At 33.9% G+C, this 22,311-nt stretch overlaps 1 protein-coding gene across 6 annotated transcripts in view; it reads right to left on the minus strand.

Moving 5' to 3' along the window:
* Positions 1 to 22,311, minus strand: part of Brip1 (BRCA1 interacting helicase 1) — a 160,861-nt gene that overhangs the window by 122,206 nt on the left and 16,344 nt on the right. For 5 of the 6 annotated variants that reach the window (XM_048788186.1, XM_048788195.1, XM_048788181.1 and 2 more), the window contains exons 5-6: positions 21,095 to 21,222; positions 18,922 to 19,017 (exon numbers count right to left, since the gene is read on the minus strand). In XM_048788186.1, coding sequence (XP_048644143.1) covers positions 18,922 to 19,017; positions 21,095 to 21,222 — 224 coding nt within the window. Of the gene's footprint in view, positions 1 to 9,537; positions 9,593 to 18,921; positions 19,018 to 21,094; positions 21,223 to 22,311 lie in introns of those variants that run through there. The other variant, XM_048788198.1, reaches the window with a different exon arrangement.

The following is a 22,311-nucleotide window of genomic DNA, read 5'->3' on the forward strand; positions in this document are numbered from 1 at the left end:
GAGTGGGGTGGGGGGTAGGGGGATAGGATGGAGTGAATTGAACCAGGAATTAAACTCAGCAGCACTCAACCACTGAGCCACATTCCCAGCCCTTTTTTGTATTTTATTTAGACACAGGGTCTCCCTGAGTTGCTTGAGCTCACTAAGTTGCTGAGGCTTGCTTTGAACTCATGATCCCCTGTCTCAGCCTCCCAAACTGCTGGGATTACAGGTGTGTGCCACCACACCCACCAGGAAAGGATTTCTTAAGACAATAAACCAATAAGCCAAAAGCTTATATAAGCTACTGAAAATACAACCTCATTAAAACATAAAGCTTCTCTTTTTTTTTTATTGGTTGTTCAAAACATTACAAATCTCTTGACATATCATATAAAGCTTCTCTTTAAAAACATATCCTTACCAAAAAAAAGAGAGAGAGAAAGAAAGAAAAAGGTATGTTCTTTAAAAAAAAATGATGAAAAGAAGGCAGACTGAGAGAAGATATTCGTAATGCACATAAACAACTGAGGATCAGTATCTATAACATACAAAGAATTACAATAAATCTGTTTTTAAAAGACAAACCTAACAGATAACTAAGAACAAGCAGATTACAAAAGACAAATGTTGAAAGGTCAACAAACACCTGAAAAGATGTGTAACCTAGGGGGATAGTAGAGGACAGGAAAGGCAGCAGAATACAACAGACACTAGTATGGCAATATGTAAATCAATGGATGTGTAACTGATGTGATTCTGCAATCTGTATACGGGGTAAAAATGGGAGTTCATAACCCACTTGAATCAAAGTGTGAAATATGATATATCAAGAACTAGGTAATGTTTTGAACAACCAACAATAAAAATTTAAAAAAAAGATGTGTAACCTAATGTTAAACCTCATCAATTAAGAAAATGATAATTGAAACAATAATTTTCATTTCATATCTGATGTTGGAAAGACATGAAACAACTCTCACATACTGCTATATAAACTGGCATATCCAGTTTGAAGAAAAAAATTGATGATGTAGTGAAATCAATGATACATTTACCCTTTGACCCAGCATAACACTATCTAATCTCTAGCACATGCTAGAGACACATGCACATTAAAACAGATTAAGAGAAGAATATTAATTATCCCATTGTTTTAATAGTGAGATAAACATGCTAAATGTATCTACAGAAGAATGGACAAATAAATTGTATGAGTTTGGGGCTGGGGATGTGGTTCAAGCGGTAGCATGCGTGCGGCCCAGGTTGGATCCTCAGCACCACATACAAAGATGTTGTGTCCGCCGAAAAATAAAAAATAAATATTAAAAAATTCTCACTCTCTCTTAAAAAAGAAAAATTGTCACGACTTTCCCGAGTTCAGTTTCCTTTAAAAATAAATAAATAAATAAATAAATAAATTATATGAGTTTCATCAATGGAAAACTACATGTATATAAAAAACATGAGCAAGAATTATATGCATCAACATAAAATTACAATGTTGGGCAGGGTGAGTATGACTTGAATTTAATTCTCCCATAAAGTTCCAAATAAATTGATGATAGGAATAAAAGTATAAAACCTTCAAAAAGACAATCTGGAATCACCACTATGGTAGATAATCTTTGGAGCTAATAACTGTACTTCAAAAATGCTAGAAGTGCTGCAAAAGAACATAATATGGCAAACACATTCTGGTTTCTCCTCAGATGCTTAAAAGCCCAGGAGACAGCTTTCATATTAACCCCTCCTCACCCAAAGTGTTCAATCCATTAGGAAACAGGTTCTTAAATCAGAGTCCATGGATTGTTACAGAGGGTTTGAGATCATCCAGAAACCATGACACAATTTTGTGTGCATTTCTAGAAAGTGAATTCATAACTATTATCAGATGCTCAAAGCAGATTGTGACTGATCTGGTAAGGGTATTTATTCCAGAATTTATGTCTGATTTTATAATGAGAATCAAATGGAAACAACATTTTCATTACAACTATGTTGGCTAAGATACATTCTTTCTTGTGAAAGAATAAACAAAGTGATAGTCAAAGAAGATAATTTCATAAAGATTCATACACTGTTTTTAAACACATTTCTATTTTGTGCTTGTTAATTACCCAATATTAACATAAGGCTAAAATACTTGGATTATTCACTAATATATATTTCTAACTCTTTTCACAGATCAAAAAAGTAACCTAAAGAATTCTTCAAGTTGTTACAAAACATAATTTGTACTGAAGCTGAAATTTATAATCTTTGCTTTAACAGGATCATTTTTATCTACTTTTTAACTAAACAAAATATTACCCTTTTTTCTTTTGGAAAGTCATGCACTGGGGCTGGGGATGTGGCTCAAGCGGTAGCACGCACGCCTGGCATGCGTGCGGCCCGGGTTCGATCCTCAGCACCATATACAAAACCAAGATGTTGTGTCCGCCAAAAAAAAAACTAAAAAATAAATATTAAAATTCTCTCTCTCTCTCTCTCTCTTTAAAAAAAAAAAAAAAGAAAGTCATGCACAGAAAGAGCTACTGGTAAAAGGCGAAAGAACACTGAATTATACAATCTTTGAGGCAAAAAAAGGTTTACTGTTAACTTTATCAATCTTTTGCAGTTGTCCAAGCCATCAAAACAGGTACTGAATGCCTGTTGTGCAAAATCTCACATAAGCACACACACTCTAGCAAGATAGCAAAAGTGACATAACTATACCTTTTCAACTATTCTTTTTTCAAAAAATTCAAACGGCAGTAGTACTCTACTGCCAGTTTCATGATTAGACTGCACAAAGCAGCTGTTTATCCACTCACAGCAACCAGCAGGTGAACCTGATTCAATATTTATCACAGGCTTTCACAGATCACTGCTAACCAAGCAAACGTTTTAATTAAGCTGGAACTTGCTTCAAAGAGCTCATTCAAGATGTCAATCAGCAGGTAAGGGATCAGATACAGTGTCAGGTGAGAGTGTGTAATACAAATCCACAACTTTCTTCATCCCATCGCTGTAAATTAGCCTGCTCTAAAGTTCAGACTCTGATTGTAACAGACTGCCAGTCTCCTGGAATGTGTAACTGAAGTCACTCATATTCTATTGTGAAGGTTGTAAGCAATATGTTAAACTGCAATGGGCTAGCACATTAAGACAGATCCTTTTCACGGTTGTTTTTTGATACCATAAGTGTTTGTTACCCTACTCTCCACTTACTGTTTACTTTCTTGCCTAGTGTAAATGGGAATTCCTTAACACAGTTACTGCAGTTTCTGAAAAGTCCATGTTTCAGTAGAATTAATCAAGAAAGATCCAAAGTGGGATAATTTTTATCTAAATTTATATTAGAACAATTTTATGCAATAAGAATTCTCAGTTTAACAAGTATATCATAAAGATGACGAAGCAATAATACAGCAAAAATTCTCCTGATCTAACAGCACTTTACAGACACGATTATAGCAAGAAGTCTTTAAAAGTAGTGATGAATCACACTGACTAACTTCATGATAAATACCTTGGGTGTTGAAAAAAAAAGATGGCAGAGCACTGGTAATCCCAACTACTCCTGAGAATAAGGCAGGAGGACCACAAATTTGAGGCCAGCCTGGGTGACTTAGTAAGACCTTATCTCAAAAAAAATTAAAAAAAAAAAAAAAGTTTTTTACAGAGCTGAAGATATAGCTCAGAGGTTAAGTACCCCTAGATCCAATGCCCGGTACAGTATAAAAGAAAAACAGAAGGAAAAATGAAGACACCAAGGAGAAAAGAAGGAGGGGAAGGCAAGAAATGCTCTTCTTTACAGAGAAATCCTGGCTAAAGATTGTAAATGAATGACACATTTCTTAAAAATAAATAAATAATTTACCATTTCAGTTCTCATATAAAAACTGATTCAGGCAAGCTACAAAAAATAGATACTAAAATCACTGTGTGAAAAGTTGTTGGGGAAAAGAATATTCACATGCTCTCAAAGTGTCACCCCAGAGATTACACATTAATTATCAAAGGAAAATGTACCTTTACAAAGAAAAGACCTGGTTGTTACCACTTTAGCCTAGCAGCCAAATTTAGCATGAATAGTAATGAGACAAATTGGTATCATATGCCTCTTGGTGTAATATAAAAAACATTTATGTTCCTAGCTTGGTTACTAAATCAAAGCAACCAGGTTTAGGGTTGTAGATCAGAGGTAGAGCACTTCCCTTATATACGAGAGATCCTGGGTTCAATCCCCAGAACTACAATAAATAAAAACCAAACATGAATCAGAAAGAAACTGGAAAAAGAGAAACTGGTAAAAAGACCTATATGTATTATTTAGTTGGTGAAAATTAATCCAACTGTATACTTGTCATATGTGCACTTGTATATATTTCAAAAAGGCTTGTTGAAAATCCTTGGGATTATAGGTGATTTTTATTTTCTTCTTTATAGTATTTTGATATTTTTCAAATGTTCTCAATGAACTTGTTAAATGAGAAAACAATACTGTTCATTCAAGTTATTTTCCACATATTGACAAAATGCTATTAACAAAACTTATACAAAATAGTTTTGCTTTTTTCATACGCATTGCAAATTAGATGTTGTCATGAACATACAAGCTCCTAACCTAGTGTCACCCAGTGGAATTTTCTCCCGTGATGGGATGTTCAATATCTGCATTATTTAATATACTTGCCATTAGCCACATGGGGCCATTGAGCACTTGAAATATGATTAGTGCACCTAAGTAAGTGAATTTTAATTTTAATTAATTGAAATAAATAGCTACAGTTGTCATCTAGTCTGGCTTTCCTGCAAGTGAGCATAAATCACTGGCTCAAAATATTTGTGAAACCAATCAGAAGAGATGTCTCTGATGACTCATGCCACTTTGTTAAAATAATGGACTGATAAAAAAAAATTCACTCCTTTAATAGGCTGGAGATGTAGTTCAGTAGTAGAGTACTTGCCTAGCACACAAAAGGCCCTAGGATTAATCCTTGGCACTGAAACAAAAAAAAAAGAAAGAAAGAAATTCACTCCCTTAAAACAGCAAGGATGCAAGACTTAACCTATCACAAAAAAAGTGTGCCTGCTAAATTAGCAGAGCCCAGCAGTGTTATTCTATCTTTGGCCGCCTTAATCCTGTAACAGCTGTGTCATTAGCTGTTAATCAGTCTCTTTCTGAGGCAATAACACCAAAACAGTGATATGTAATCAGCATTATATACTTGTTCTGGTGTCAAATTTTAATCAGCAATGACTTTGGCAAACTCATTAATGAATTTCTACACTGCTTTGTGGTCAGCAGATGTCTTATCACCACAAATCTTTAAAATTTTAATGTGTCATTTCTTAAAGTTTTACAACCAGCCTGTTTAATATTCACAGTTCCCTTCAAGTTCCAATTTGTGATGATAGATCTTTGCTTCTTTCACAATCAGCATGCCTTTGAGTGGCAGGTTCACTGTGATTCTGACAGATCTACTCTTTCAATACATGATCAAGATCTTTATTTTAGCTTTATGCAATGTTTTTTCTATTTTTCATTAACTTCTATTTACCACTTTCAGCATGGAACTTTAATCATTTCTTCAAGTCATATGTGATGGTCATTCCAACACCATACTCTTGTGAAAGACATTTCACACACTACTGTCTAGTTTCTCTACTTGACCTTCTGGTGATTTAAAAAAAAAAAAAAAGAAGCAGCAGCAGCATTTAAGTTTATCACCTATTGTGTAACAGTTTATCACTGTTACACAAACGGGTATTCTCAGGCCTTTAAAAAAAATAATAATATCCTTATACCAGAGAGCAGAGAATAAACAAACAAAAATCACATAGGTCTTGGCCCCACATGGGGCATCAAGAGGAATCTGCCATTGGTGCGTCCAACATGCATACATTCCATTTTACTATCCTTTATAAGGCTAGTTTGAGGGAATCTGGGCATGAATGTGTAACATATAACATAAAGAAAGCTGGGAGGGAATATTTTTTCCCCTGGAGACACTGAATAAATTATGTGTTGTGTATCCACGTTTTGACTGCAACCTGTTTTATGAGATATTTATATGTATTTTCCATTTTTTTCTATAATTCTGTAATTTTGAGTGTCAATTTTTGGGGGAGGGTGGTTTTTTTAAGACAGGGGTTCACTAAGTTGCCCAAGGCTAGCCTCAACTTGCAACCCTTGTGCCTCAGCCTCCCAAATTGCTGGGATTATGGGTATGCATCACTGAGTCCAGTGAGTGTCAAAATTTTTAAACATTGAACAATAAATTTATAAATCTTGAACTTACCAGATAATTGGTCAATGAACAAAGTAGGTTTCTAAGGTAAAGTTATCTTTCCACACCCAGTACACATAAATAAAAAGCTTCTACGTGACAACTATAGATTCTACTATCAGTAAATATATACACTCATGTCAGCTGGATTGCTATATATATTTCATTAAGTGTACCTACATATTAAAAATCTAATTATCAGTCAGGTGCAATGGCACACACCTGTAATCCTAGCAACTTGGGAGGGCTGAGGCAGGGGGATTACAAGCCTGGACAACTTGGTGAGATTCTTTCTCTGAAAAATTTTTTAAAAGGGATGGGTATTTAACTCAATAGTAGAGCATTTACCTGTGCGCAAGGGCCTGGATTCAATCACTAGAGAAAGAAAAAGAAAGAGAAAGGAAAAGAAGGAAGCAATTGTCAACGTTCTCTAAAATATTCTCCAAGATCCCTAAGCATGATAATGAGATTAGACATTTTTGAGAATTATTCTATTTCCACTACAGAAAACACTATTATGTTTCCTACAAGTTCTCAAAAAGAAAAGCTGAAGAAACTCATTCAAACAACTGCTCATTCATCTATCATCCTGCCCTTTGGTAAATGTGCAGATAAGGCAGAGTTCCCCACTAACTTCTGGCCTCACTAAGATTAAAACAGAATAGAACAAAAATTGGCAACCTTTTTCTTCTAAAGGGCAAAAAGTAAATGGGTTCTATCACAACTACTCAAATCTACTGCCACAAAAAATATCTAAAGGAAAGTAAACTGTGTGTCCATGCCCCAAAACAACTTCTTTATAAAAACAGGCAGCAGGCTATAATGGTCCTGTGGGTAGTAGTTTGAAAACTACTGGCATAGAAAAAAAAGATCATATCAAAAAGTATGCATCAAAATAGACAAGTTAAAACTTGAATTTTAAAAGCCTTTACTATAAAAATGATATATTAGGTGAAAAATGAGTTATAACTATTATCCAAATTTTGTAAGAACAAAGTATATTTGTAATGTATGTTAAGTAGCAAAATGAAGATACAAATTGGAGTGAATATACTTTATATACAAACAGAGATATGAAAAAATGTGCTCTATAAGTATAATATGAATTGTAATGCATTGCGCTGTCATATATAAAAAAAATGTGAAATAAAAAAGAGGGAAAAAATAGCAAAATGACTGCAAGTTTTGCCAACTTAGTATTACATAAACCCCTTTACATAAGCCCCTTAGCAAGGCTACTTTGAACCTCTTCCTGCCAAGACATGAACTCCACCCCCTGAATCTGGGTTTAGCTATGGGATTTGCTTTTGGTGACTGAACATTAGCAAACTTGAGATGGAGATTCAAAAGACATTTGCACTTTAAGGTTTGTTTTCTTGCGACTCTGGGAACCACCACATAGATAAGCTAGTATTAGCTTGCTAGATGATGAATGCTACTGGTATCTCAAAGTCTCAATCAAACTAACAGTCAATTCCCTGAAGCAGGGCTGCCTTCCTGATCTGCAGCTAACTGCAGCACATAAGCAGAACAGATGAGATCATCCATAAGAAACACCCAGCTAAGTAAGGCAAGCCTAAATTGCTGACCCCCCCAACTAGTAAGCTAAATTACTGGATGTTTTGTTACACAGCAATGGATAACGATTTGTGTGTGTGTGTGTGCGCATGCTCGCAAATATGTAAAAATAGAGAGCAGGCAAAATAATAGAGGCTGATAACAAGGGGGTAATTGAATTAAGATTAAGGGTAAAAACTTAACTATATATTTTGATGGTATCCAAATTTTCTCTAAGAAAAAAACACCATGCCTGTAATCCCAGTGACTACAGGCCAAGCCAAGAGGATAGTAAGTTTGAGACTAGTCTGGTAAACTGTGGAGAACTTGTTTCAAAATTAAAAAATTTAAAAAAAGGTACAGGGGGGACTGGGGTGGTGGCTCAGTGGTAGAGCGCTTGCCTAGCATGCGTGGGGCACTAGATTTGATCGCCGACACCACATAAAAATAAACAAATAAAATAAAGGCAAAAAAAAAAAATCAAAAAAGGGGGGGGGGCTAGGGATGTGGCTCAAGTGGTAGCGCACTTGCCTAGCATGCATGAGGCACTGGGTTCGATTCCCAGCACCATGTAAAAATAAAATAAATATATTGTGTCCACCTAAAACTAAAAAATAAATATTAAGAAAAAAGGATAGAGATGTAGCTCAGTGGTAGAGAGCCCCCAGATTCAATATTCAGTACAGGGACATACACATAATATACACACACACAAACACATACACACACACACACACACACACACGATAACACTTTTGTGTTCAGAAAAAAATCAATGTCATTAAAAAATATAAAAATAAGTTCAACATCAAAAAAAAAATTTTTTCATTATTCCCACTAAATACTGAGTGTCCAATGGATGCACAGATTTTAAGTTCTATTTAACAGTTTAGGAACGAAGAGTTACAAGTGGATAGAACAACTATTAGCTCTAGAAAAAAATAAATCTTGGTTTGGGGAAAGAACTATAACCAGATGTGAATGATATGTTTACAGAATAATGCTTACAAAATAATGTAAACATCAAATATTGGGAGTCTAAGGGAGAGAAAGGTGGATAGTAGGAAGACAATAGAAAACATCTCTAAAACCAAAAATTCAAGACAAAAGCAGAATAAGAATGTTATTTTCAAAAAATAGATAAATAACAGACTAAAAAAAATATGATGATTGAAAATCACTAACTTCAGATAGTGGGAGGTGGTAAAGAACAGAAGTCGGGCAGGGTTCTGTTGCTTTTATGTTTGAAGCCATGTAGAACTACATACATATATATTTTGGAAAAAAATTATAACTTACAGAGAAAAAAGTCTAGGAATGAATCCAAACATAAATAACAACTTAGAATATAAAAAGAGCAAAAATAAATCCTATAAATAACAAAGCTAAATGCAAAACAATAAAATAACTATGAAAAATAAAATGTATGTTGTAAACTTATAAAAAAGAATTTTAAAAGAGTCTTATGAGTTTGTATTGTTTACTTCTAGGAAGCAGAAGGGGAAATGGAAACAATCTCTCTACTATCATAGATTGACTACTTAAGATATTTTAATGGCATATGTATTGAGTAATAAAATTTATTTTCTTATTATTTTGCTTTTTTCATTATCAGCTAACAACAAAAATTCCCAACCTTTTTCTCCCTTTTCCCTCATTTATCCACGAACTTATATTCATTCAATTTTAGAACTTTATTCAAATCATTTTTTTCACCATTTACCTGCAGTATGACCATGGTCAAAGCATCTCATTTCTTTTGGCTTCAATTTTCTTACCTACAAGATGATACTAATATTTACTCTATTTTCCTCACAGTGCTGATATAAACAACAAATGAGAGAACATATAAATTATTTGGCACAAATATAGATATCAAAAATCTGTCACCATACTATTATTATTAACTTTTAAGAAATATAGGTTACTATTTTAAAGTGACTGAAATATAATGTTTCAAAAATTTTGCTCCCTTGAATAATTATAATACTTCAACTATTTTATTATTTAACAACTTGCTCCGATGGTAGCTACAAAACATAAAAGTTGTTTCTAATCTTTTGTTTATATTAAATATCAACTTACCTTTTAGTCCCTAAATCATTGTTCAGTCCTTTATTTCTGTATGTAAATACATTTAAAATGTACTGCAGAAGAAAGTTGAAAAAAAATTTAACCATACTGTCATATTACCTCAAGTACATGGATCTGAGAAAAAATTATAAGCTACAACTAGGGGTGAACTGTGCATTTCCCTAACATAGACCATTCTTGATTTTTTAATTTTTTTTTTTTTTTTTGGGGGGGGGTACCAGGGATTGAATTCAGGGGCACCAGACCACTGAGTCACATCCCCAGCCCTATTTTGTATTTTATTTAGAGACAGGGTCTCACTGAGTTGCTTAGCGCCTTGCCATTGCTGAGGATGGCTTTGAACTCATGATCTTCTTGCTTCAGCCTCCCAAACTGCTGGGATTATAGGCATGCGCCACAATGCCCAGCTAAACCATGCTTTATTTATTCAACAAATATGTGTATCATACTAAGTTCAGGCCTTGTGTTAGATGCTGATTATAAAAATATGAGAGAGACATAACACTTATCCTTAAGGACTGCCTGGCAATAAGGCAAACAAAAAAAAATAGTTAAACCTACAGATAAATATAATTGCAAACTTTGTTAAGTATTGTAAGGAAAAAGGGTTGAGTGTTGGGAGACTGAAAGAAGAAATATCAAAATTATCCACACAGTACTGCATAAATATGACCTGTACCAATATAAAAATGAACTTTCACCGAAAGGTCATCTGAAAGAATTTATTCAGAGGTAGAATATTAGGGTGATTGAAAGGACCCTAGAGCCAGACTGCTTGTGGGTTTTTTGGTTTGTTTGTTTGTTTGGTTGGTTTTTTAAATATTTTTTAGTTGTCAATGGGTCTTTTTTTTATTTTTATTTATTTATTTATATGCGGCACTGAGGATTGAATCCAGGGCCTCATGCTTGCCAAGCAAGCGCTCTACCACTGAGCTACAACTCCAGTCCCAGGACTGCTTGTGTTTTAATCCAGCCTATACTCATCAGCTTTGTGATGTGAACAAATTACTTAAATACTCTGTGCCTGAATTTTCTCATGTATTACTAGGGAAAAATTGACACCATAAGAACTAAATTCTTTTATTTTGAAAACTGTGAAACCCAAAGAAAAGTTAAAAGAGCTTAACAAATAAGCATTCTCATATGAACCTGAATTTTCTAGGTGAACTAGTATTGCTAAAGTGCTAAATGTGCTGCAGTGAGACCCATTATTCTGTATAACTAAAATGTACTAATAAAAATATTTCTAAAGTGCTTAGAGGAGTATCTGGCAGACAGTAAGCATCATATCACCATTACCATATATATGCAATTATATTAATGAGTTATTTTAAATAAAGATAAATTAAAACTATGAGAGAATGACTTTTAAAATCTAGAGAACATCTTAAATAGAAAAAGAAAGAAATAAAGAAAGGGGAGGAGGGAGGAGAAAGGAAGAAAAAGTCCAAGGTCTTCCCACCATCATTTTATCAGAAGGTCAACAGCGCACTCTACTGGACCCAAGTTTCTCCTACACACCAGGCAATAATAATTAAAGTATGCTGTTACATAAAATCAAATCTAAATATCCACCCAATTAACAAATTATTTAATAAATTATTAATTTGATTTTAATAAAATCAAATATAAATATTTATGAACAAATTAAAAGTTGACATAAGCATGTGTAAGAATACCTTGCCAATTATGAAAATGTATTAAAAATATAAATCCTAGAGAAAATAATGAGGTGAAACAAAATATCAGAATGTTAACATTAATTATTCTTAAAAATATAATTTTTAACAATATTTTGACCACATGGAAACTGATGATTCACTATATCTGTGACATGAATTATCAATATGAAAAAATGAATCTAAAATGTCATGAAAGGGAACAAGAAGTGGAAATTGGGGCTGGGGTTGTGGGTCAGTGGTAGAGCGCTTGCCTGGCATGTGTGAGGCACTGGGTTTGATTCTCAGCACACATATAAGTAAATAAATAAGGTTGATCAACAACTAAAAAACAAAAATTTAAAAAAAGAAATGGAAACTGGAAGACTATTCAATAAGAGACTGTACTGATACCACTTCTTTTTTCTCTTCTTTTTTTTTTTCCTATGCTAGGGATTAAAACTAGGGCCTCTGGTATACCAGAAACCAAAATAAGTTCATAAAAGGAAAGATACTACTCCTCTATGATACCCAAAGATCTCATTCTTTTTTTTTTTAATTTTTTTAAGAGAGCGAGAGAGAGAATTTTTTTTTTATATTTATTTATTTATTTATTTTTTAGTTTTCGGCGGACACATCTTTGTTTGTATGTGGTGCTGAGGATCTAACCCGGGCAGCACGCACGCCAGGCGAGTGCGCCACCGCTTGAGCCACATCCCCAGCCCCAGATCTCATTCTTTAAATAAAGTAACTTTACTCATATCCCTATCATCTTTCATGTCCATAGAGATGATTAGTCCTAATTATCTGAAAAAGTAGATGTATTATTAATGATGAGCACCATAAGATATTCACTGTGTTTAATGATAATTCATTAAAATACAAAAGGGAAAAACATTCATACTTACTAAGACTATATACACTATATATACACATATATATGTGTATGTATATATATGCATATATGTATATATTTGTATGTATATGTGTATATATACAGATGTAGTTTGTAATGATTATTTCAATTATAATTACTTATTCTAATTTTCTGTTTCAAGAAAAAAAATAAAATCATAATACCAACCATTTTACTTAAGAATTTATGGGGTTCTTTTATATACCCATTCAGAAAGCATATACAATTACTTTATGTGTATGTGCTTTTCATTATAAACTCATTCTGTGTCACACAAATTAAACATTATCATTTGAGTTACTATACTGGGTGGGAGATTCAGGAGGTTTCATAAATCTTCAAACTTATAAAAAATTTATTAGAAGCCAAGACTCTTTATGAGTAATAAACTACCCACTCATAAAAAAATCATTGTATTTCTATAGAAACTGAGAGTCATATCACCTAAAGCCAAAGAAGAATACATGTAATTTCTGATATAAAAATAAAACTGTATAAAGATATACATACAGGGGCTGGGGTTATAGCTCAGTGGTAGAGCTCTTGCCTCACATGTGTGAGGCACTGGGTTCGATCCTCAACACCACATAAAAATAAATAAATAAAGATATTGTGCCCATCTACAACTAAAAAAATATTTTTTTTAAAAAAAGATATACATACATAGCTAAAGATATAGTTATACTATAGATATTTATACTTAGTGAGAAGACCATAATATTAATAATGAACATGTAAACATGATACATAACCAAAAGGAGAAATCAATCAAAATACTTGGCTTAAGATCAAGGTATTTGGGGCTGGGGATGTGGCTCAAGTAGTAGCGCGCTTGCCTAGTATGCGTGCGGCCCGGGTTCGATCCTCAGCACCACATACAAACAAAGATGTTGTGTCCGCCGAGAACTAAAAAATAAATATTAAAATTCTCTCTCTTTAAAAAAAAAAAAAGATCACTCAGCAAGAGAAACAATAAGAGAGGTAAATAGGGAGCCTACATCATGGGAACAAATTTTTACTCCTCACACTTCAGATAGAGCCCTAATATCCAGAGTATACAAAGAACTCAAAAAATTAAACAATAAGAAAACAAATAACCCAATCAACAAATGGGCCAAGGACCTGAACAGACACTTCTCAGAGGAGGACATACAATCAATCAACAAGTACATGAAAAAATGCTCACCATCTCTAGCAGTCAGAGAAATGCAAATCAAAACCACCCTAAGATACCATCTCACTCCAGTAAGATTGGCAGCCATTATGAAGTCAAACAACAACAAGTGCTGGAGAGGATGTGGGGAAAAGGGTACTCTTGTACATTGCTGGTGGGACTGCAAACTGGTGCGGCCAATCTGGAAAGCAGTATGGAGATTCCTGGGAAAGCTGGGAATGGAACCACCATTTGACCCAGCTATTGCCCTTCTTGGACTATTCCCTGAAGACCTTAAAAGAGCGTACTACAGGGATACTGCTACATCGATGTTCATAGCAGCACAATTCACAATTGCTAGACTGTGGAACCAACCCAGATGCCCTTCAATAGATGAATGGATAAAAAAAATGTGGCATTTATACACCATGGAGCATTACGCAGCACTAAAAAATGACAAAATCATGGAATTTGCAGGGAAATGGATGGCATTAGAGCAGATTATGCTTAGTGAAGCTAGCCAATCCCTAAAAAACAAATACCAAATGTCTTCTTTGATATAATGAGAGCAACTAAGAACAGAGCAGGGAGGAAGAGCAGGAAGAAAAGATTAACCAAACAGATACATGAGGTGGAAGGGGAAAGGGAGAGAAAAGGGAAATTGCATGGTAATGGAGGGAGACCCTCATTGTTATACAAAATTACATATAAGAGGTTGTGAGGGGAATGGGAAAATAAACAAGGAGAGAAATGAATTACAGTAGATGGGGTAGAGAGAGAAGATGGGAGGGGAGGGGAGGGGGGATAGTAGAAGATAGGAAAGGTAGCAGAATACAACAGTTACTAATAGGGCATTATGTAAAAATGTGGATGTGTAACCGATGTGATTCTGCAATCTGTATTTGGGGTAAAATTGGGAGTTCAAAACCAACTTGAATCTAATGTATGAAATATGATATGTCAAGAGCTTTGTAACGTTTTGAACAACCAATTAAAAAAAAAAAAAAAAAGATCAGTCAAGAACACAGCACTTTGCTTATGGTCAAGTGGTCTAGAATCAGGTTTCAGCCATAAACATTTAATTTCTTTTTACTTTAAAATTAACTTCTCAAAATTTATATTTATTGATACCATCAATAATAATATAATACCTTTTAACAGCACTTAAAAATTATAAATATGTAATATTATTAATCAGTATTATATACCTTTTATTAGCAATAGGTAAAGAACTTTGAATATGAACTGCAGGCAGAGCATCCCTGATCCAAAAACCTGAAACCCAAAATGCTCCAAAATCTGAAACTTTTTGAGCATTAACATGATGTCACAAATGGAATATTTTAAACTTGACTTCATGTGATAGGTCACTGTCAAAAGGCAAACATACTAAACATACTGCATAAAATCACCTTCAGACTATGTATATGTAGTATATATGAAACCCAAATAAATTTCATGTTTAGACTTTGGGCCCATCTCCAAGATACCTCACTGCATAGTCTATAAAATATAAAGTTTGCAAACATCCCTAAATCCAAAAAACTCCAAAAACTGAAACATTTCTGATTCCAAGCATTTCAGGGAAGAGCATTCAACCTGTATGCATACAAAAATATTCCAAAATCTGAAAACAATCCAAACCCCAGAACACTACAGATCCAAAAAATTTTGGATAATGAGTACTTAACCTATATTTGCTGCTGCAACTACTTCTACCATTACTTGCCACTCAAATTCTAAAACAGTCAGGTATATGCTAGGAAATTTGTATATATTAGCTTTAATCCTCACAAAAGCCTGTGAGATAGGCACTATTATTATCCCCCTTTGACAAATTGGAAAACTAAAGCACTTTGCCAAAAGTTTAAAAACCTAGTCAAGGTTACCCAGATAATAAAAAGCAGAGCTATGATTAAAGCAGTCTCAGCCAGGAGTAATGGCACATATCTGTAATCCCAGCTATTCGGAAAGATAAAGCAGGAGGATTGCAAAGTAAAGGCCAGACAGGGCAATTTAGCAAGACTCTGTTTCAAAATATTTTTTTTTTTTTTAAAAGGGGGATGATGGTATAACTCAACAGAAGAGTGCTAATCTAGCATGCGCCAAAAGAAAAAAAGAAAGAAAGAAACAAACAAACACCTCAGGCAATCTCATCATATGGCAACAACTTAAATGTCCATCAAAAAATGAATATACAACATATAGTGCAATATTATTCAGACTTTAAAAAAAAAAAAAGGATATTCTGTTGCTTTCAACAATATACATGAACTTGAAGGACATTGTGATACATGAAATAAGCCAGACACAGAAAAATACTACCAGATCTCACTTTGGAATGTGCAATCTACAAAAGTCAAACTCATGGAAGCAGAGAACAGACCCTACTAAAGGTGAAGAGGTGGGGGATTTGGAGAGATGTTGGTCAAAGGGTACAAAGTTACAGTTATGTAGGATCAATCAGGTCTAGAGATTTAGTCAATAGAATTATGATTATAGTTAATAATACTGTTTTGTCTACTGGAAATCTGCTAAGAGTAGGTGTACTCATCACATACAAAAAATACGGAAACCATGTGATGAGATGGATATTAATTAGCTTGACTTTATTAATAATTTCACTATATATATATATATATATATATATATATATACATATATATACGTATATCAAAACATATTGCAGACCCTTACTATATTTAATTTTAATTTAAAAATAAATAAACCAATCAGTCTGATTCCAGAGTTCATACAACTTAACAACAACAACAAAAGTCTAGCCTGGCATGGTGGAATGAGCCTGAAGTCCCAGATACTTCAGGGGAGGCTGAGGTGGGAGAATCACTTGAGCCCAGGAGTTCAAGTCCAGCCCGGGCAATATAGGGAATCCTATCCCTTTAAGAAAACAAAAACAAAATAAAATTTTTAAAAATCCTAAGAAAAAAATTGTATCTCTACCATAAACAATCACAGCTTATTCTACGCTTGATTTTTAAATCCCTAAATTCCTATATATTTCTTTCCTTACCTTGATGTTAGAACTCTGTTTAAATGGCTCCAGAACTTCTAAGAGGCATTTTTGAAATATTTTTAGTTGCAGTTGGACACAATACCTTCATTTTATTTATTTATTTTTATGTGGTGCTGAGGATCGAACCCAGTGCCTCTCGCATATGTGAGGCGAGCACTCTACCACCGAGCCACAACCCCAGCCCATCTAAGAGGCATTTCAGTGAGAATGTATAACAAAGTGATTAGAAAATTTACTAGAATATCACACTACCTCAGGATAATTTAGTTCTACTATTTACCAGTTTTCTGACACTAGGCAGGTTATTGCTAAGCTTCCTTTTATCTGCAAAATGATAATAGCAATAGTACCTGTTTCAAGACATTGTAAGAATTCAAGAAGATTCTACAGATATTTATTGGTCAATTAATATGTGCCATATGCTACTTCAGGTACTAGGATAGGTATGAGAAAGATTGACATTACACTCTATATGTATAACAAGAGTTGTAATACATTACACTGTTGTATATTTTAAAAAATAAAATCAGTTAAAAAAAAAAGAAAAAAGAAAGATTTTTTTTTTAATATTTATTTTTTAGGTGTAGATGAACATAATACAATGCCTTTATTTTTTTATGTGGTGCTGAGGATCATATCTGGGTCCCACCCGTGGGAGGCAAGCGCTCTACCGCTAAGCCACAATCCCAGCCCCTAGAAAGACTGACATTACATTCCAACAGGGCAGATAGATAATAAACATGTAAACAAATAAATTCAGATAATACTAAGGGTATGAAAAAAATAAGGTAGCATGAAAGAAAGCAATAAAACCTGGGAAAAGTCATTCATATAGCTTATTATTATGATGATTTTCAACATTTTAATTCTAGAAGCATCTAGTTGATTTTTCTAACCATAATGTTTCCATGAAGATCATCAACAGGGGCTGGGATGTGGCTCAAGTGGTAGCATACTCGCCTAGCATGTGTGAGGCACTGGGTTCGATTCTTAGCACCACATAAAAATAAAATAAAGATATTGTGTCCACCTAAAAACTAAAAAATAAATATTAAAAAAAAAAAGATCATCAACAAAGTAAAACTAAACTTAAAAACAAAACTGAAGTTGAATTTCATCATAAAAGTTTAAAAGTACCAGAGAGCTGCCAAGGTCACAATAGTATATACATATTTTTCAAAATTCTAATTTTTACTTCGAAGTTCAAAATTTATCAACCTCTCTTTATTATCAAGAGTTACCATAACTATTTAATTACATCCCCCCCCCAGGTAAAAATGATGTCCCATGAAAAAAAGTGGCTAGTTTAGCTCACAAGCCAAACTATTCTACAAGTGCTTTTCTTCAAGATATCCACCCTGCCTCTGGATGTGAGAGTTTTATGGGTACCAGTAATTTTTTCACATAAAATGCTAAAAATTTTAAGGGCCAAGCCAGGCACCATGCCTGTAATCCAAGCAAATCAGGAGGCTGAGGCAGAAGGATCACAAATTTAAGGCCAGCCTTGGCAACTCAGTGAGACCCTGAGCAATTCAGTGAGACCCTTTCTCAAAATGAAAACTAAAAAGGACTGGAGATGTAACTGAGTAGTAAAGCACCCATTAGTTCAACCCCCAGTACAAAAAAAAAAAAAAAAATTCAAAATCTGAAATTTAATAAACTTAGTCATTTTTCACTGCTTCATCCAAGACATTCTTAAATGAAGCTGACTTTTTTTTTAAAATGTAGATGAAGAAAATTACTATTAATACAGATTAGAGCCACTACCTTGATTTGTAGTAAGGCACCAACAATTTTACCACCACCGTTTTATCACTGCTTTTGCCCCACCAGTGCATATCAAAACAATTAAAAAGGCAAGTAACATCTTCATATTATTATGAAAATACTCCTGATCTCACAGATCACAAGGAAAAAAAAAAAAACCTTAGGTCTACTCCTTAAGAACTGCTGCCCTAAAAGAACTTTAGGGAACTGGAGTTCACAAACATTAGAATATACAAGAAAAAGAACTTCCAGATCTCTCGAGTCCAATTTTTTTCATTTTATAAATGAAGAGCTGAGGCACAGAGAGGATAGTTTACCATTAGTAAACACACATGTGACAGTACTTAGGACCTCTAACCTGTTTTTCATTATTCCTTAATGAATTTCACTCTTTACAAAAATGGAGTTAGAAAAGTCCACAATTTTCCTTCTTTAAACTAAACAATGATATAAACACATATATTTTGTGGAGAGAAAGCATTTACCTTTCCCAATGGAGAGTTGGGTTTTACAGTCTTTGCTGAAGAAACAGGTGTATCTAAATGGTATGCTTCCTTTTCAAAACACTGACGTTTTCTAATCTGTAAACACAGAACCAAAATGAAGTTTAATAAAAACACAAAGTTTGACAGGCTAATTGTTCTTAAAGGCCAAAATAGCTGTTTATAGTTTTCTGTTCTTTTTTTTTTTTTTTTAACTAAAAAGACTATTTGTACCTGGCAATAATCAAATAATTTTTTAAAACACAAAGAGAACACCAGACATGGTGGCACACACCTATAATCCGAGGCTCAGGAGGCTGAGACAGGAGGATCACAAGTTCAAGGCCAGCCTCAGCAACTTAGTGAGACCCTAAGCAACTCAGTGAGATCCTGTCTCAAAATAAAAAACAAAAAGAGCTGGGGATGTAGCTCAGTGGTAAAGCACCTCTGGATTAAATCTCTAGTACCAAAACAAATAAACAAACAAGTAAGCAATAAAACCCACAAAACCCTAAAAACACAAAGAGGCACCTCATTACAACACTTTTTAGTAACAACTCTTAAATAGTAACCAAAATAACTTTAGTTACTGACATATCAAAATTATATAATCATCAAGTGACTTTCCCATAAAAGTCTTTCCATACAGATATCAAATACAGTATTATAGCAAAGTCCAGTCAATACTTAAGCCACATATTACATTGAAAAGAATTCAGAATAAAATTTAAAAAAAATTTTTTTAGATGTTGATGAACCTTTATTTTAGAGTCGAACCCAGTGCCTCAAACATGGTAGGCAAGTGCTCTACCACTGTGCCACAACCCCAGACCTAAAATCTTTAAATGTAAATAGTCGTGATTCCCTACATGATAGGATAAATTACTTAATCACTATTATTACTTACTAGATATTTGATTAAAAAATTGCCTGATTATATTTCTTTTATAAATAGCATTAAGTTTTCTTTTCTTTCTTTCTTTTTTTTTTTTGGTAATTGGGATTCAACTACGGAGATACATCCCAGTCTTTTTTATATTTTATTTTGAGACACGGTCTCACCTCTTGCCTCAGCCTCCTGAATAGCTAGGCATGTGTTACTGGCTCCTAGCTAAATAGCACATTTTCTTTCCAAACTGTATCCATGCTTTTTTTACTTGCCAATATCCTATTAAATCATTCCATTCCTACCACACCTGACACATCTTTTAATAATTTTTAAATACACATATTTTATCATGTATCAATATTAAGAAGTCAGTAAATATGAGTAAATCTTACCATTATACTTAAACTGTCAATACCATGAATATTCCTATCAAAGGTATTTTGGTGAAAAGAAAATGCCATTATTAGATTAAAATGTTGAAGGAGTTTGCTGGACACAGTGGAGCACAGATGATAATCTCAGCAACTCAGGAGATCAAGGCAGGAGGATTGCAAGTGACAAGTCTTGGCAACTTAGTAAAAACCTGTCTCAAATTTTAAAAAAATTAGAAAGGGCTAGAGATGTAGCTCAGTGGTAGAGTACCCCTGGGTTCGAGCCCCAGTACTGGGGCAAAAAAAAAAAAAAAAATTGACTTTTTTTTTTTAAGTTGGGTATGGATACAATGCCTTTACTTTGTTTATTTTTATGTGGTACTAAGGATACAACCCAGTGCCTCACACATGCTAGGTAAGCACTCTACCACTAAGCTACTGCGACTCCAGCCCCATGAACTTTTAAAAAGTAGAATTTCTGGGCTGGGGTTCTAGCTCTGTGGTGGAGTGCTTGCCTAGCAGGTGTGAAGCACTGGGTTAAATCCTCATGAAAATAAATAAGTAGATAAAACAAAGGTATTGTGTCCATTTACAACTAAAAAAAAAAAAAATTTTTTTTTTAATAAAATAGTTTCTTGCATTACCAAGATGCCTCACATTTTACTGTCAAATTCCTCATACGTAAGAAAGTACCAGGCAGTTTCACTTTTAAGACATGTTACTATGAATAACCTGTCACAATATCAAATTCCTTTACAACAAGTAACTGTATAAAATGAAGTTATAATAAATTCAATTTATGGCTGTGACACAACCTAACTAATCTGCTTATGCCACTGAAAACTTGATTGAATTTGACTATCATGTTTAGTTATAACTAATGGATTATTTCATTGCTAATAAACTCAATGTTTACCTGCTGTGTAGTTTCTACATGTCGAATTCTTTTCTTCTCTACTTGAAAATCATCATTTTCATCCTGACATGTGGATGCCTGTTTCTTGGCAGATAACTTTGCAGCCAGAGTGTTTTTTTCAGGAGAGTCTTATATAAGAAATAAAAAATTAGTATAAATAACTCACAGATTTATGGTTTTATAGACTATTTCCAATAACATGGTTGAAGAAATAGAACTGTCAAGAGTCAAGATTTAAGAAATGCATTTCATTTTTATAAAAATCTCAATGTTCCTTTCCTACTGAACTTCACCATGTTTTTTACGCTAAAAATATTGATTATGGAATCAAGCTCATATAATCTGTCTTAATCCCACAATCATGAGAGCTTTTTCAAGGCCATGAACAACCTCTTTAATCACCAAATAACATCAATTATCCCAGTTTACAAATGTGGAATTATAAATACACTAGGTATTAAGGTGAAGTAACTTGCCTAATATCACATAACTATAAGTGGCAGACTTGTGTGTGACAGATCTGTCAAATATTTGACTTCAATATCCATAAGTATAACCACTAAGCATAACGACAAACATAACACCCTGTGTTCTTAGAAAACAGCAAACACATTTCCTTTTCCCTTAATATCTTTAAAACTATTTTTAACTATTCCTATATATTGGTTTCTCCCTTTTCCTGAATGTGAGTGCTCTTAAAGGTACCGTCCTTCCTTTGGCCACTCTCGATGATTCTTTCCACTTCCATGGCTTGAATTCATTTAACAACCATTTATTATATTGAGTCCATAAACTGGTCAGATACCATGGAAAACCAATGAACAAAAACCACTGCCTCATCATAAAGGATTTACATACTATTTATGGGAGAGACCTACACAAACAATTCCTGCACCATTCTCAAAAAAACAAGTTTGGAGCCAAGCACAGTGGCACACACCTATAATCCCAGCGGCTCGGAGGTTAAGGCAGGAGGATCAAGAGTTCAAAGCCAGCTTCAGCAATAGTGAGGTGCTAAGCAACTCAGTGAGACCATGTGTCTAAATAAAATAGAAAACAGAGCTGGGGATGTGGCTTAATGGCCAAGTTCCCCTGAGTTCAATCCCCAGTACAAAAAAAAAAAAAAAAAGTTTGGTCCTACACAAACACAAAAGTGAATCTAAGCTGCATGGCATTACTTTTAAGCTTTTTTAATTATTAGAATTGGGGGGGGGGGG

Source organism: Marmota marmota, unplaced genomic scaffold (assembly GCF_001458135.2).
Source record: "Marmota marmota marmota unplaced genomic scaffold, marMar, whole genome shotgun sequence".
Classification (NCBI taxonomy): Eukaryota; Metazoa; Chordata; class Mammalia; order Rodentia; family Sciuridae; genus Marmota; species Marmota marmota.